Source organism: Calidris pugnax, unplaced genomic scaffold (genome assembly GCF_001431845.1).
Source record: "Calidris pugnax isolate Ruff unplaced genomic scaffold, ASM143184v1 scaffold54, whole genome shotgun sequence".
NCBI classification, from domain to species: Eukaryota; Metazoa; Chordata; class Aves; order Charadriiformes; family Scolopacidae; genus Calidris; species Calidris pugnax.
This window is the reverse complement of record NW_015090864.1, coordinates 3976369-3992783: the sequence shown is the minus strand read 5'-3', so window position 1 is coordinate 3992783 and position 16415 is coordinate 3976369. Positions and strand designations below refer to the sequence as shown.

The 16415-nt window shown below is 46.3% G+C and overlaps 1 protein-coding gene across 3 annotated transcripts in view; it reads left to right on the top strand.

Moving 5' to 3' along the window:
• The window catches only part of PLCD1 (phospholipase C delta 1), a 73474-nt gene that overhangs the window by 35689 nt on the left and 21370 nt on the right, over positions 1-16415 (top strand). For 2 of the 3 annotated variants that reach the window (XM_014945140.1, XM_014945138.1), the window contains exons 5-15: positions 526-754; positions 1838-2039; positions 3791-3935; positions 5080-5229; positions 8249-8416; positions 9859-10015; positions 10336-10452; positions 12094-12272; positions 12805-12937; positions 15001-15150; positions 15521-16387. In XM_014945140.1, the coding sequence (XP_014800626.1) occupies positions 526-754; positions 1838-2039; positions 3791-3935; positions 5080-5229; positions 8249-8416; positions 9859-10015; positions 10336-10452; positions 12094-12272; positions 12805-12937; positions 15001-15150; positions 15521-15612 (1722 nt within the window). In that variant the 3' untranslated portion in view covers positions 15613-16387. Of the gene's footprint in view, positions 1-525; positions 755-1837; positions 2040-3790; positions 3936-5079; positions 5230-8248; positions 8417-9858; positions 10016-10335; positions 10453-12093; positions 12273-12804; positions 12938-15000; positions 15151-15520; positions 16388-16415 lie in introns of those variants that run through there. The other variant, XM_014945139.1, reaches the window with a different exon arrangement.

Here is a 16415-nt window from a genome sequence, read left to right as displayed (position 1 = left end):
TTAGATGCCATCTGTGCAAGCAGCCCAACTACTAGCCTTGACAGTCCCGAGGCCTGAGCTCGGACCCACTGCGGTCAAGGGGAAGGCCCTTTTCACTTCTCTTACTGGATTTTAGGCCACGATCTCTATCAGTAGTTTAAGATGGATCAAGTTACTTTGCTCCCTATATTCCTCCACCTCTTGAGATCAGGAGTTACATTTCTCTTGAGCCTTAATTTGTACTTAGATTGTCTTGAGCTGTCCTTCTGACTTACAGTTTGCACAGTACACAGTGGAGCTCAAGGCTACACCTGGCACTTTTCAGCACACTGATAATATGAGGAAATAATAATAATAGTAACTGTTATATGACTGTTGGCCTTGTCAATGAGAACCGTTGTCATTGACAAAGTGCTTCTCATTCACTGGTCAGTAACTGTTTCCAAATATTTTGTGTTCTGCGTTGTGTAGCCCTGGTGCAGATTACGGCTGGCATATGCCAGAAGGAAAGAAGGTTTTCACTCCTTCTCCCCTCTACGTTTACAGCACTGTGACAAGTCCAAAACAGAGGCTCTGGAGGATGATGAGATAGAGGAATTTTACAAGATACTGACAGAGAGGAAGGAAATAGACAAGATCTTCCAAAAGTACTCAGACGAACAAGGGTTCATGTCCTGCCAGAACCTGGTGAGGTTCCTCTATGAGACGCAGCAAGAAGAAGATGCTGTTGTGGCTGCCCCTGCCTTAATTCAGAAATATGAGCCCAATGAAAGAGGTAGGTTGGAAACCCTGGCTGTTTTTGTTCAAAATGTTGCTTTGATGAACTATGAATTGCTTTGCTGCTGCTTTCTTCTGCAACCACGTGTGTCATTTTCTCCTCACAGCTGCTTCTAAAACACCAATCTTTTAGGGGAACATTAGCAGCTCAAGGAGAGTAATGCACAGAAGAGCCTGCAAAATATTTCTCTTCAGTTTCAGCGTGGATACACCAAGCAGCTGGAGAGGGGTTGATACAGAGTTGGTTTTAGGGTTTTGGAATTCCTGAGGGAAGGGCTCTAATGGTTTATTCAAATGCCAAGACCTCATGTGGCTTTGCAAGGTTAAGAATGTACCAATATTTCTGCTCTCCAAAAGCAAAAATGGAGGCAGATATTTTTGAATGTTAGCACCTGAAAAGTGATGAGATATCTGAGTAGAGGGCCAAGAAGATTGCTCTTCTAAACAGGAAGAGCGATCACAGAACTCTCTGCTCAGAAGTTAAGTGAACTGCAAGTCTGGAGCACCTTGGAGGAGATGTTCAAGAAACGAACACAGGCTCGTAGGCTGTTTTTGTACTATCCTAGTATACCTTCAGGAGAGGGACAATGCTTTGCAGACTTGGGGATTAGACTGAGATCTAGCTCAGACCCTCAAGATGGGGAATCCTCAATTTCTCCCCAAAGTTGGGTAATCTTGCATTTAGTCTTTGCAAACCATGTATTCATCGGATAATCTAGACAGGATTTATCTGGCTACATTTAGACATCTGACAACTTCTCTGTGTTAGCATGAAGGAAGCTTGAAGTGCTCAAATGGAGATTTTTATACTGTAACTCTCTAGAGACAGGTGAGGTAAGTGCTGTCTTTGACACTTTTAAGGTCTTATCAAGGACAGTAAATGTCGTAAAAAGCCATGCTTGCTGAAAGGGTTTTAAAAGCATTTTCAGGCACATGAAGCTGTCTGAACAGCATCAATATCTTTACTATTAGCTAAATGCCTAGGGAGCACCTTTTGCCTTTGAGATCCTCTGGAGGTTATGATGAAGATGATGGTGGTGTCAGATTTTCAGTATGGGGTTTCTGTCTATTTGTGTGGCAGCCAAGAAGGGTAACGCCATGACCAAAGATGGTTTCCTGATGTACCTGCTGTCTGACGATGGGAATATATTCAACCCCTCTCACCGTAAAGTTTACCAGGACATGACTCAACCTCTCAGTCACTACTTGGTGTCATCCTCACACAATACCTATCTTATGGAAGACCAGCTCACAGGGCCAAGCAGCACAGAAGCCTATATCAGGTAATATATGTGTGTGTGTGTTTATGTGTGTGTGAGAGGTTGACCTCTTTCTTCTAGAAGACATAGGGTGCATCTATACTGCCAGATGCAAGAGGACCAAGAAGCAGTCTCCCACCCTGAGACCAGGTAATGTGAACTGACCCATGTTCACATTAGGATGAGCTGTTTCTAAACCAGGTTGGCCAGTGCCCCTTTTCATAGCACTTTGACTTGGGTCTCTGATGGGCCCCATGTGGTGTCCGCCTGACTGTAAGATATATAATTACTACATTTGGGAGTAGTTTAAAATATCTGCAATCATGTGGAGGCTGGATTGCAGGCCTCTAGCAGGGTTTTTTCAAATCATGACACTGAGGGGGATGATGCATTTCCCAGAATATGGCATAAGAGAGTGCAAGGAGTTTACAAGGTGAAAAGATTTCTGGGATAGAGCTGCAGGACTGTGTAGGGACTGGAAGGAGATAAAATGATGCATACTGTCATGATGTTAATGGTCTCTACTGCCTTTTGGGAGTAACATCTGACATGGAATGTCCCTAGAACCATGTTGCGGTTTATTTTGGAGACCTAGTTGGAGCAGTCCAAAAAAGGAGGTGGGAGGTGAGCTAATGAAGCTGCATGGGTGATCAGGAAACTTATGTCTGGTCCCTCTTTAGCACCTCAGATGCTCCCACAGCATCCCTGGACAGACCATTAGGTATTGCCTACTACTTCTGCCTTTAACAACAGCTACTGTCTGATGTCTCATGGCCAAATGTTTGCAGTGGCCTTCACTAACTTGCACAACCACCTTACATTACTTCTGCTATGACCTGTACTTTTATCAAGTGAGAGAGTGTTTCCTTATAAGCAAGCCAATGACTGCAATTCTGTCTTTGTTTATTACTTACCTGGTTCTCAGGAAACAATGGCTGTCTTGAGTCACAAGTTCAAAAGAGCAGAGAGTGAAACCTGGCACAAGTTGCTTTTCAATAGCTGTTTGAATTCCTCTTACAGTATCTTAAAGAATTATGTTTTGGTTGTAAAAAAAAAATCTGATGATTCTTATTGCAATGAGTTAAAGGAGTTGAATTATCTGAAACGTAAAGGGAGTTACTGTAAAAGAGACAAGATCACTTCCTAGACAGCTCTGTACAAGGGAAACCTACATTTGAAAGTAAATTAAAATTAAAATATGGATATGTAGAAGCGGGAGTTCCAAGTGGAAATTCAGTCTGTAGACTGGGAAACTGCAGTCTCCCCAGCTACAGTGGAGTTCTTATAGCACCCTCCCTGACAGCTCTGAGGATTCATCTCTCGTGTCTTATCAGATCTAGATGAAGAAGTCACATCATTCAGGCTTTGTGACCTGGCTTCTAAAGCTGACTGTATTACTGTCTTTCTTCCAATGCAGCCACTCTTGATTTTCTCTTCTCTCCCACCATCTTGGGGCACAGTCATGAGTGTCCTTTCTCATCTGGCACTCACTATGTCTTCTTCTTTGAATAATTCTTACCTTGGACTTTCACTGCCTCCTTTCTCAGATCCCACTGTGCTTTCCTTGCTCAACCTTGAGCTCTCTTTGCTGACTGAGCTGTGCTGATCCCGTCCTTTCTCCATCTGCTTTCCTGTTTTTCCAAGCTCCTCTTTTTTCCCCTTATTCCCTAAACTTCCTGTCAGCCTTCCCAGGCAATACTTGTGCCTGATGCACCCTCATTTTGAGATGGGAGCAGAAGGTTTAGAACCCAAACAGGTCCCTTCTTTGTTTCCAGAGCCCTCACCAAAGGCTGCCGCTGTGTGGAGCTGGATTGCTGGGATGGCCCTAACTCGGAGCCCGTCATTTATCATGGCTACACTCTCACCTCCAAGATCCTCTTCAGCGATGTCATTAAGGCCATCAAGAACTATGCTTTCAAAGTAAGGACAAGGGACGCTCTAAGATTTCTCATATTGCACAATCCAAGACTGATAACAGGTCAATGCCCTCCCAGCAGAGATCATAAGTGATGAAGACTTCACCTTAGCATTTCTCATGGGTACAAGATGTGTTCTCCTGCCTGGGCATCCATGTTCTGCTTTCTGCAGAGATCCATTCCTGGGAGAGCACTATCTGAGGATAAAGATGAGTTTGAATCTATCCAAGCACAGCTGCATCCTAGACCCCACTGCAGTGAAAATAATGCCCAATATCTTGAGCATACCTGGTGGGAAACACAAATGAGCCCATGATTTGTGTGGCTTTGATGTCTCAGGGTCAGTTCCTAGTTTAGAGGAATCCATACGCATGTGTTTTGGAGGGACTGATTAAAAGGACTGCTTCTATTCTGCTTTAAAAGGAATGAGAATATCTAGAGTCTTCTATGGCAGTGCTGGGCCAGCAGCCTTTAAAAAACACTCGTGTCTGTCCAGACTCACTGGGTTTTCTGCTGTTTTCCTTCACTGCCCTTGAGAGCTAGTATCAAGTTTCCTTTGGGGCTATAAAGCAGTGACAATGACAACGCCTTCAGCACACAAAATGACTAGGGGGTGCCACAGGGATCCAGGTCAGGTCTATGCACAAATGGAGGAAGGATTCGTTTCACCTAAGGATTTGAGCAAACCCAGTGATTTCGAAACCTGCCTTCCCACTCCTTCCTCTGAGGTGGGAAGGTGCTCTGACCCACAGTGCAAGTGGAGAATAGAGGCACAGGGAGCTTCATCAAAGTGGCCCAGCAAGTCTTGGGGGAGGCATCCTGGTGCCTGGTGCCCTGTTCATTCAGCAGAGATCTGAGTAGCTAATGCACAGTCAAATTTGTCTATTTTTAACAGACGCCCATTTTAGCAGAATACTAGACCTTAGTGTTGACACATGGCCCAGCAAGTCTTGGGGGAGGCATCCTGACCCAGGCTGGAGCACAGTCAAATTTGTCTGTTTTTAACAAACGCCCATTTTAGCAGAATACCAGACCCTAGTGTTGACACGCTCATTTCCAGAGAAAACAGCACTGGGGTTTATATCAATTGCTATAGACTGTTGAAATTGCAGAGTTCACTGATGATGTATGTTGCTGTCTTGTTCTAGACCTCACCATACCCTGTCATCATCTCCCTGGAGAACCACTGCAGCGTCGATCAGCAGAAGGTCATGGCTCAGCACATGACAACTATCCTGCAGGACATGCTTTTGGTTGCCCCAGTCGATGGAAACAGATCCCAGTTCCCCTCCCCAGAGGTAAGCACGGCCACTCTAGTGCTTTCTGCCTCAGGGGGTAAAACAGTGCAGGTAGCCTAAAACATCATCAAGCACAGAGTGTGCTCCCACTGAGAATGGCCTGGGGTGGTGGGGAAGGAGATGTCCATGGAGAATAAGGAGATGTCCAGGGAGGACAATGGGAGGCAGGAGGCTGCATAGAGATGCCCTTTTGATCCCCATGAATCAGGACGACCATCAAGCTGGAAGCTGAGCTTGGACCCTGCAGGGGGAAGGAGATAGAGAGCCCTCAACAGTGGACCACCATTATAAAATCATTAGCTGACAATTAGAAAAAATTGGAAATGGAATCTTGATATGAAAAAAAAAAATGTTTCCAAAACAGAAGCCAAAAAGGAAACATTCATGTTTCCACCCTTTGAGTTTGTGGTTTCTTTCTTTCTTTTCTCTCAGCACTTTGCAGAAACAGACTTCTGTGTGGATAGCTGCAGTCCCCTTTAAATTGCTTTTCTTTGCTAAAGAAATCATTTGCCAAAAATTGGATCAGCATGCCTAGCCAGAGCTGGAAGCAGTTTGTGGGTGGGATAGAGCTGGCAGTCAGCAGGGGAGAAAGGAGAGGAAAACGATCCACCCAAAATATCTTCTGTATTTGTTCTCCCTCTCCCTTTTTCTCTTTTCCCTTTCTGACTTTCCCCTTTTGTTTGGGAGTGTCATGCCTTGCTTGATACAATGCCTAGCACAGAGGGAAGCTGATCTGGGTTGGTCCCTAAGCACTAGTGCAATAAATTAGGATGAATCATAATTTTTAATGCTGCTGCTTCAGGACCTTTGCACTGGCACAGACAAGGTGCCTCCATTTAAGAACTGACTCTCCCAGGGTAAGGATACACCCAGCAAGGAGACAGGTCTCTGCAGGATGTTCCTGAGTTGGAAAAATCAAAGTCTTTAGTGTCACCTCCTGGCTTGCTAATTATCGCCGGTTCAGGATAAGGAAAGCTGCTGATAACTTTTCAGAACACTGCCTTGTGACCAGAGAAATGACAAGAAGAAAGAAAAGAGAAACACCAGGGAAAGAAATGTGTGATGTGAGTTTAAGAGAATGACCCCAGCTCCCCAAAGATGTTTTTCCCATTTCTGTGCTCATCTAACCTCCTGTTCTGATTGCCCAGACGGACACGTGGCCCCAGCTGGAACAAAACAGCCCAGATCTACCTTAGTGAATGGATTTGGGCTGATATGCTCCATTGGAGGGACTGATCCATATAGTTTAAAGGGATAAAAATTGCCAATATAGCAAAATCTATCCTTTTTCCTCTGGTGCTTTTCCCCTGCCTTCCTGCTATGTGAACTAGGAGAGTGCGAAGAGCTGATTTTTTTTTTTAGTGGAAAATACATTGAAGCTAAAATGTTAAGGGAAAAAAAAAAAACCAAACCAAAAACCTCTTGGATTTTCCACTTCCTTATGAAGCTGGCATGGGGAAGCCCGGGATGACGTACTTTATTATATTAGAAAAAAAAAAAAAAAGAGATGGGATCTGTCACTGGAAAGAGTGCTTAAAATCTGTAAATAAAGCCAGGTGAAGAATTGCTGCAGATTGTGTTAGCAGGGCAGTGTTAGTAATTAAAGGAATATCAACACAGTTTGGATCCATGCTAACGTTTCATGCTACAGCCCAGGGCAGGCATCTGATTTGTTAGGCTCCATTCAGGACAGTGTTGGACATCACAGAGCATCTAAAGATCTCCCTCAAGCTGCTGTTTTTAGGTCCCAATAGTAAACTAAAGGCCTATAGGACGAAAGGCTAAAAGCCATACCAATAGACTTGTCTTGTGGGTGATCATTAGGACCATGAGCCCCAGTGCAGTGGCAGGGACCTCTGCCACCCTACACCTCCACTGTCCCACTGGCTACTTTTGCATCATCCACTCAGCATGAATGTGGCTTCAAGTCCATGGCGTTATGCCTGACTCCACATCTGTGCCTATCTCCAAGGTTAGCCCAGCTTGTATCAACCTTGACTGCAGTGCACTTTCTTAGCTGAAGTTCCTGAGCTGAGTTTCCCTCAGAGCTCCCAAAGCCTCCTTTAACAATGTATTTCTTCCCCTTTTCTGGAGACTCTCTTTGTCCTCTGGTGCCACTCATCGTTAAACCCTGCAACTAGGGTTTGCAACTTCAGTTTACAACAAGACCAAAAGACATACACAGATGGAGATGTGATATCGATTAGTGCATGTGTTCTGCACATCTTCTTATGAATGTGAACACATTAATCCCCACAGCTTCTCAGAAATCTGGGGACATGGACATCTTCGTCTTGAGAGTAGGATGTAAAGTGGCAGTGCTCAGACCCTGTGTATCCATGGACCTGAGCATTTCACTTTGGCCTCCTTTTGAGAACCAGTTAATACAACCAGGGGAGTTGGAGGTGTGGTCCACCTCCTCATAAGTGTTTGTCTAAATAGAGAAGAGGAATCACACCCCAGGAGTGTTTAGTTTTCTCTGTTGACTCTAAAGGAGGTGTTGGAGGCAATGAAAGTTTGATGAGGTGGGTCACTTTACAAATCTTCCACTCCCACTGAGATGAATATCGGAAATCAGAGCTTGCCATAGCTTTCAGGTTGCTAATAGGGGCAAGAAACTTTCAGGCGGGATAAATGTGTATGCAGACCTTTGAAAATCCTCTGTTCTTTACAGTTTTTCTCCTTCTGATAAAATCAACAGTGCTTTTATTTAAGATGGTTGCAGTGTCCCAATTCCCAGGCTCCTAAAGGAAGCAAAGCCGTGTGTCAGAACCATTTCCTGTTGCAGAGCTGAACCCTTCTTATAAAGGATTCTTGATTTTCCACAGTCCTGTCATTTGAGAACGTTGCTTTTGCTGTTTTGGAAAGACTTAACTTTTACCTGTATCAATGGATAATAACCAGACACAACTCTAAAAGGCCCTGGCCCTGGTTGCAGCTGAGGAACTGTTACTGCCCCTTCAGGGCAGACCAGAACCTTTTCTAATACCAGCTTCTTTGTCCACTTCTCCTTGTGCAGCAATTAAAATGGAAGATCCTCGTGAAAGGCAAGAAGCTGAGCAGGCAGGAGGACCCCACTGGAACAAACGGGAACAACAACCTGGAGGCTGAAGATGTCTCTGATGAAGATGAAGCAGCTGAAATTGAAGATGAGTCTGTAAAGACCGAGATACAGCAGAAGGGGAAGGTAGGTAAAGGAAGCAACTGAATCCCAAAAAGGGGCAGACCTGGAGATGCAGAAATGCTATAAACAAGATCTTTGCCTATTGCAGAAGGCTCTGAATTCCAGCATCAGGAAGTCCTGTCTTGTTAGCCTATCCCATGACTCATGCTGAAATTGAAATATTATTTTAATGTTTTCCCAGCTAAGACAGTTTTCAGAGTGGTTTCAGCTACTCAGCTGGAGGTATGTGGGGGTGAATTGTTGAAATTGCTGGAGCTAATGACCCTAGTCCTTGCTCAGCTTAATGATCTCTGTCCCAAGCACCAATCTGGTCTTGCAGAACCAGCCAGGCATGAAGATTTGCTTCTTTCCTTAAAAATAAGGCTGCAGGACCCTGCAGCTGGGACAGACCATGTAGCTTTTATGGAAACAGTGGAAGGGCATGTATTATAAACAAGATCTTTGCCTATTGCAGAAGGCTCTGAATTCCAGCATCAGGAAGTCCTGTCTTGTTAGCCTATCCCATGACTCATGCTGAAATTGAAATATTATTTTAATGTTTTCCCAGCTAAGACAGTTTTCAGAGTGGTTTCAGCTACTCAGCTGGAGGTATGTGGGGGTGAATTGTTGAAATTGCTGGAGCTAATGACCCTAGTCCTTGCTCAGCTTAATGATCTCTGTCCCAAGCACCAATCTGGTCTTGCAGAACCAGCCAGGCATGAAGATTTGCTTCTTTCCTTAAAAATAAGGCTGCAGGACCCTGCAGCTGGGACAGACCATGTAGCTTTTATGGAAACAGTGGAAGGGCATGTATTTATCTCAGTCTGATTTCCAGAAATGTATTTGTCATGGGACCATCATGACTCTGTTTATTACCAGAAACTGATGTTTTTCTAGTCATATTTTGGGACATACCTGCCCCCTTATTGGTCATGTTTTTCTGATCAGGAGGAGGGAGGGAGGAAGGACCTACACATCTATGGGGAAGAGAGAATCCATCTGGAGAACACCATGCAACAAGGGTGCTGGGACAGCAAAGCATGTCTTAGCTCACCAATACAGGCGGACTGGGCTGGTTGCTACTGTGTTTGTAGCCCTAATCACTTGTGAGTTGTGATAGCCAAGCTGAGATACTCATTCACATAATAACATGCAAGTAACTGTAGAAGGAGGAATGGCCCAGATGAAATGAAATATTGTTGGCAGTGATATCATTGGACAGGCCAGGATGAGCCTGGGAGGGCAGAGATGCTCTGACAGGAGGGATTAGCCCTCTTCATGCAGGGCAAGGGACATGGCAAGGGCAGTCTGACCCTTTTCCAGCCTCTCTCTGCATAGGGGTGTCACTGAGTGTTGATAGTGTACACCCTGGGTGGAGAAGACCTAAGGATCCTAGACAAAATGTAATTAATAGAGTATGACCGCTGCAGAAACTCCCCACAAACCTCTTGCTGTTCTGCTTTTAGAGTGACACCTTGAAGCTGGCCAAGGAGCTGTCGGACACGGTTGTCTACTGCAAGAGTGTCCATTTCAATGGCTTTGAGGACCCCAACCATCCTCGGGCTTTCTACGAGATGTCATCGTTCACGGAGAGCAAAGCTCTGAAACTAGCCCAGGAGTCTGGTATGTATGTTCTGCCCTGGCAAAAGGCCATCCTCTGTCCTAGTCCCTCATAAAGGGCCAGCTAGTGGTGGTTAAGCACGAGGAAAAAACACCCTGAAAGACATGGATTGTGATCTCTTTGGCCATGCGTGTCATTGAGAAACAGTAGGAATAACTTAATATCACAGAGGCTGTTACCAAGAAGGGGATTTTATACAGGTAGTTCACATTTCTCCAGACTCACTAGGAAGAGGAGCAGTATATCCAGCAGCATCAAGAGCTAAAAGTAGCTCCCATTACTGAGAGAGCCATTTTAATTTATTTTTTTTTTTCCCTTGTAGGAACCAGTTTTATTCATCACAACATCAGGCACCTGAGTCGGATTTACCCTGCAGGCTGGAGGACAGATTCTTCCAACTACAACCCTGTTGACTTGTGGAACGTCGGCTGCCAGATTGGTGGGTGCAACTGGGAGGTTGGAGAGGGTCACCCTGGCTGGGTTGCCCATGACCTGGTTATGGAGGGGCTTCCACTGAGGTAGATGTGGGATCTCAAGCCATTTGCAGGCAGAGAGGCTCAGTGGTCACTGGGAGAGATCAGCTCTTCAGCCAGAGCTCAGTGAATTTTCATAGACTATTTTCTGGCCCACCTCAAAACTTAAGAGAGCCTTTCCTGCACATTATTGTGCAGATCCCTGCAGTTTCACTAGAAGATGAGTTATTGCCATTTAACAAAGGAGGAGGGAGCCAGCAGTTACAGTGTCTTACTAGAGAGTGTGCTGAAATCTCTGCCAGAGATGTAAATCAAACTCAGCTCTCCTGAGTGCAAGAGCAAGTGCGTAGGTCTCTTGGTGATGCTGGATGTTGGAGATGTCCCAGCTGTGCCTATGTGGCCCATCCAGACAGGAGAATGGCAGATGCAGGGCTCCCTGGCTCCCAGCTGCATAGACCTATCTGGGCTGGATGTGCCTGGCAGCATATGAACTCTCGGTGGCACAGCCCCAAAGGGGAGCACAAGTCTCACATTGGCACATTGCCTCCCTAGCATTGAGTCCGGCCTCAGGAGAGTCTATGGGAGCCAACATGAGGTCCCTGTGCTATGGCCAGACCTGCATGCCTTATCTGACCTGAATTAGTACTTGGACACCCAAAAGAAGTTCTTTTTCAGCAGCCTCCATACTTGCAGCTTCCCATAAAACCAATTTACTGCAATTATTAAAGTCTTTGCAGGTGGAAGAACAGGGGAGTGCCTTAAAATGCTTTTGGCCATTAGGTATTACATGGTATGTAGGATCCAGGACCAGGATAAGTTGCCTTCTGTCCTAGAGCTGTCTTAGAAGTTGTTAAAGAGGTTAACATCACCCTTGAGAAATCAACGGCGTACTGAGGAGGCTCTGGGGTCCATGTGTGCTCCCTGTGTGATATTCATGAGACTCTTCACTGAGACCGCTCCCAGATTTGACATCAATGCTTTTAAAAAGACAGAGGCAAATTGGAAAGAATACAAGAAATCTGCCTGGTGTTAGGACACCAGTGGGGCTTGATCTATTTTGGGCAGGGGACAATAAAGAGATGATTTGATCACAGCTTCTGTGCTCCTGCAAGGGGAGATCAGAGAGCGAAGAGCTCTCTAGACTAACCAACAAAGGCATCAATGGCCCTCGGGATGGCAAATGGAAATAGGCATATCTGGGCTGAAAAGGAAGTTTTATAATGAGGCTAAGTAGCCAGAAAAACAATCCGAGAAGGATTTTCTGTCTTCACTGCAGGAGATAACTCCTTCAGCATAGAAATGAATAGGTTTTTCTAAAAGATGCAGTTGTCCAACCAGGTGACAGAAATTCAATGCAGGACTCTTTTCAGCCCGTGGCAGGAGAACAACTGCGATGGCTCTAATGGCTCTTCCTGTCTCTAACATCCGTGAGTGCCAGAAATCTTCAGTTGTAGCAGACTGTGAGGGCCAGAGTTTATCACTGCTTTTTGAAGCACGGAAAAGCCAGTGTTTATGTCCATAAAGTGCAACTTAATGTGAACAGAATTAGTATAAAAAGTCCCATTGATTTATCTGAAAGTGACTGAATTTATTTATTTATGTTGCAGTTGCCCTAAATTTCCAGACAGCAGGCACAGAAATGGATGTCTACCAGGGTCGGTTCCGGGACAATGGGTTTTCTGGGTATGTCTTAAAGCCGGAATTCCTCCGGGATGAGCAAACCAAATTCAATCCCAAATCCATCACAGAAGGAACATGGGGGACAAAGAAGAAGCTTCTGCTTAAAGTAAGAATAGAAGTCGGAAAATCTCTCAGTAGCGTCCACCTTCAGGGGGGTTGTGTAGGTTGTACCTTCTCCTTCTCCTGGTCCCACCTGGGCAGTGTTATCCTAAGCCTACTCATTTCCCACCGCTGTGGTCTCTGCTTCAGTCCTGCACGGGCTCTCATCCTCCAGGGACTTACTCACATGTTTAATGTTGGACAATAGGAGAGCTAATGACAATACTCACTGTCATTACAGAACCGTACAGGTAGCATGCAGTCAAGAGTCACCACTGTCATTTCAAAGTATCATCTGATCACTGTGGTGACAATTAGCAAAGTTGCATGTCCCCTAGCCAGCTGGCTGGGCTGGACAATGTTCATTAGGTGTTTTGGCTCATGACAACTTCCTCTGAAGGATGGCACAACGCTGGCTCTGAAAGACCAGCACCAGCTTGTCACAACAGAACCTGCACTCCTGGAGAAGGAGAGGGAATTTTGTCAGGGAGCCCCCGCTCCTAATGATGTCCTGACCTCTTCCTCTGTTTCCTCCACAGATCATCTCTGGTCAGCAGCTGCCCAAGGTGAACAAAAGCAAAAACTCCATTGTTGATCCTAAGGTAACGATAGAAATCCACGGTGTCCAACAGGATAACAACAAAAAGCAGACCAAAGTCATCGAAAACAATGGTAAGGGGGTTTCTTCCACGCTGTGCTGCCATGGGGCAGTAGCCCTGTGGTTTCATGTAGCAGTGTTCCTTGCCAAGACTGCTGTCCTGAGGCCAGACCTGCCCAGATGCACCCAAACCTCCGTGCAGTGAGGGTCTGAACTTTATGGCCTTCCAGGTTTGCAAAGGGCAAGTTCCACCCTCTCTCCTGTGGGAGTAACGAGGCAGTAGGAGTCTGAGAAATCAGTGCTCGCCCTCCCGCTGACACACACACAGGTACACACACACACAGAGAGGCTGCTTTTCTGCATGGACTAAGAGCCAAGTGCTAGAAAGCCAGTGCATATTTTCCTCCCTGCTAACAATGTTTCCCTTTTCCTCTTTTCCTGTTTGAGTACGTCTGGCGTGGCTCCTAAAGCTCACGGCCGTTTCCGTCACCTACAATAATTTTTATAAAGAATGAAAGCTGTGTAGGGAGTGTTTCAGACCTGCCAGACCTGTTCCTCCGGGCTGCTCAGCACACCCTGCCCCACAGCCAGCCCTTGGCTCGCTGGAGGGATACTGGAGTGGTGCTGGAATGATCCTGGAGCGAGGGTTGCCCAATGGAAAGTGAATCAAATCATGAAAACATCAGTGTTGGGAAGGGGCAGCTGCAGAGAGGGGGTTGCATTTCATGGGCTGAGGTTTCAGATATGTGACCACGCTTCAGCAGCTCACCTGGTTTGATGTTTTATGGTTGGAGTCGGTGATCTTAAGGGTGTTTTCCAACCTAAATGATTCTGTGACTCTGTGTTGGTGGGGCTGAAGCAGGGGCTGTGGGCACAGGTCAGGTCCCAGCAGTGCAACCGTGGAGCTTGAGAGGCTGTAGGAAGCTGCTGGCTTAGAAGCTCTGAGCATCTCACTATGTCTCTGAGATGGGTTGGAGATCCCTCCCAGATGTCAGTACAGTGAAACCTACTGTCCTAGGGCCGATGACTTTCCCTCAGCTTTCATAATTTCTGCTCCCATGGGAGCAGCAATACTGGGGTGTTTTTTCCCAAGGATGAAGGAGGTGAGGAGCAGATGTATGTTTATCCGAACAATCCAGTTGATTTAATCCTGCTAAAGCCCAAATAAAGGGTATCAGCCCAGCACAGGTCTTTTCACGATGGCACTGTCCACAGGCCCCTCTCAGCCCCTTCAGGGCCAGCTGAAAGATCCCTGCTGCCTCCTGCCGAAAGATCCCTGCAGGCCCTCCATGACCAGCAGGCTTCAACTGATGTTCTGCTGCCTTTGGGTTTCTTCTGTGTGTAGGCTTGGCCGACGGCAGCAGGGTTTCTAACAGGATTCCACTCCTCCTGTTTGTTCCTGGGGAGTGGTTTATTGAAACTGCTGAGCACCCACCGTGACCAATAGAGAGAGCACTGAGCTTGTTCTTCAGCTCTCATCTGATGTGATGGTCTGGGTTTAGTTTGCCTTGCGAGTTTGGATCACAAAATCCTTATCCATAGCAGAAGTGGGGGTTATTCTGGCTGTCTCAGACACTGCCCTCATACAGGAAGACATAAACCATTTTTAACACAGACTCGATAATGCTTTTTGTAATCAGAGACCTTTCTTGCAGACAGGGAAACCGAGGCACAGAGTGGTGACAGATGGGTCTATCTTGCAGAAGGCTGTCACGACACAAAGGCACAGCCCTCCTCTCTGCTCCCCCCTGGTTTAGGGCTGTAAAAATTTATTGCTGGCCCAAGACATCCATGTATCAGACAGCAAGAGCCTGTGGAGCAGAGCTGAGTTCACCTCCCTCCTTCTGGAGTGTGGTGCTGAGGTCTGCAATGAGCAGCCTAAGCTGAAGGATTTATTAATACCAGGTAGCAGATGAGTGTCAGAGCTGGGAACAATGGTCTCTGCACCTTGTGAGACCTTTTGGCCTGGATCACATTAGGTTGGCAGTCAGGCAAGGTCTCCACCCATTTGCAAACATCTTTGACCTCCATCCTTATCTGCCAACATCTCTGACCTCTGTCCTTGCTTGTGAGCGTCTCTTCCTTCCTTGTTTGTTTGTGACCAGCTCTGATCTCCATCCTTCTTTATGTTGCCCAGGCTTTAACCCGAAATGGGACGAAGAGTTTACATTTGACATAGAGATCCCTGCACTTGCCCTGGTCCGGTTTGTGGTGGAAGACTTTGACATGTCGACCAAGAATGACTTCATTGGGCAGTACACCCTTCCCTTCACTAGTCTGAAGCAAGGTAAGGCCCTGCTCTCTGTTCCTCACAACCACTTAGCCCTTTGGGAAGCTCCAGTGTCCTAGATGAGAGGTCCAGACCCATCACACCTCGGGTCAGAACAGGTCCTCTCTGTGGGATGTGGGCAAGATGATAAAGGGTTTGTTGGGCAGCTGTTAACACAAGGGGAAGGGGTCCCCTTGTCACCAGTGGTCTTGGGCACGATACGTTACCAATGCTCAAAGCCATGCATCTCACACCTACCTGTTCTGTGGGGCACTGGAAGGAGAACACTCTGAGACAGGGAGATGTTTTTGCAGGCTCTTGGCAAATGTGAGAAGATATTTTTCCAGCAGGACTAAAAGCCACTTCCCATCTGTGTCTCTGCTTCCAGGTTACCGCCACATCCATCTTCTCACCAAGAACGGAGACCCCTACTCCTCCTCCACCCTCTTTGTGTACATCGATATCCAGGACTGTGATTAGCAGCTCAGCTCTTTCAGGGCACAGTGAACCTCATTACGGACGTAGAAGGAATTCAGCGTGTGAAGTCTGACAGTGCCAGGGCCCCAGCAACTCCCCAGTGCCTTCTCTGGAGCAGCACACGGTGCTCCGTAGGACCCCTGATGTGAAATAGCCATCGACCTTCTCCATTCTGCGTGCTGGAAACATCCTAATGCTGCTGTTGAGATTAATCCTTTTGTACCTGTTCCACCAATCCAGCTGTGGTTTTAGTTCACTTTATTTAGTGTGATTTTTAAAATTCTGCTTTTAGCGAGAGGATAGGGACTATTTTTTAGCAAAGTACAGCTCTTGGGTTGGGTTGGCTCAGACATCTGGACAAAACACCCAAGGTCTGTGCAAGAAGAAGTCCACCCCAGCAGTGAAACCCGTGGCCAGATGCCAGGTGATTTCTTGCAGCTTCATTATGTCAGGCGCCTTTCGCCCTGTGAAGTCTTAAACGGGGACACAATTCTCCCCTTTTCTGTTACAGATTTAAAAAAGAAAGCTGCACGACAAAGGCCCCTGTTATATAACTCGACTTCCCTTTTGTATTGTAATTAAAAATACATGAACACTACTCCCCCTGCCTGCCTGGCTCTCGGCCAGGTCGCTTTGCAACTCAAAGCCCGGCTCTCATGCCTCCAAGGAGACACACAGGTTTCCCTCTAACCCAAAGCAAAACCCCCTCGAAGGGACCTCAGAGAATGTCTTTTGCTGATGACAGTGGAAATCAGCTCAACTGACAGTAGGGCTTTTTTTTTTTTTTTTTTTTTTTTAAATGCGGA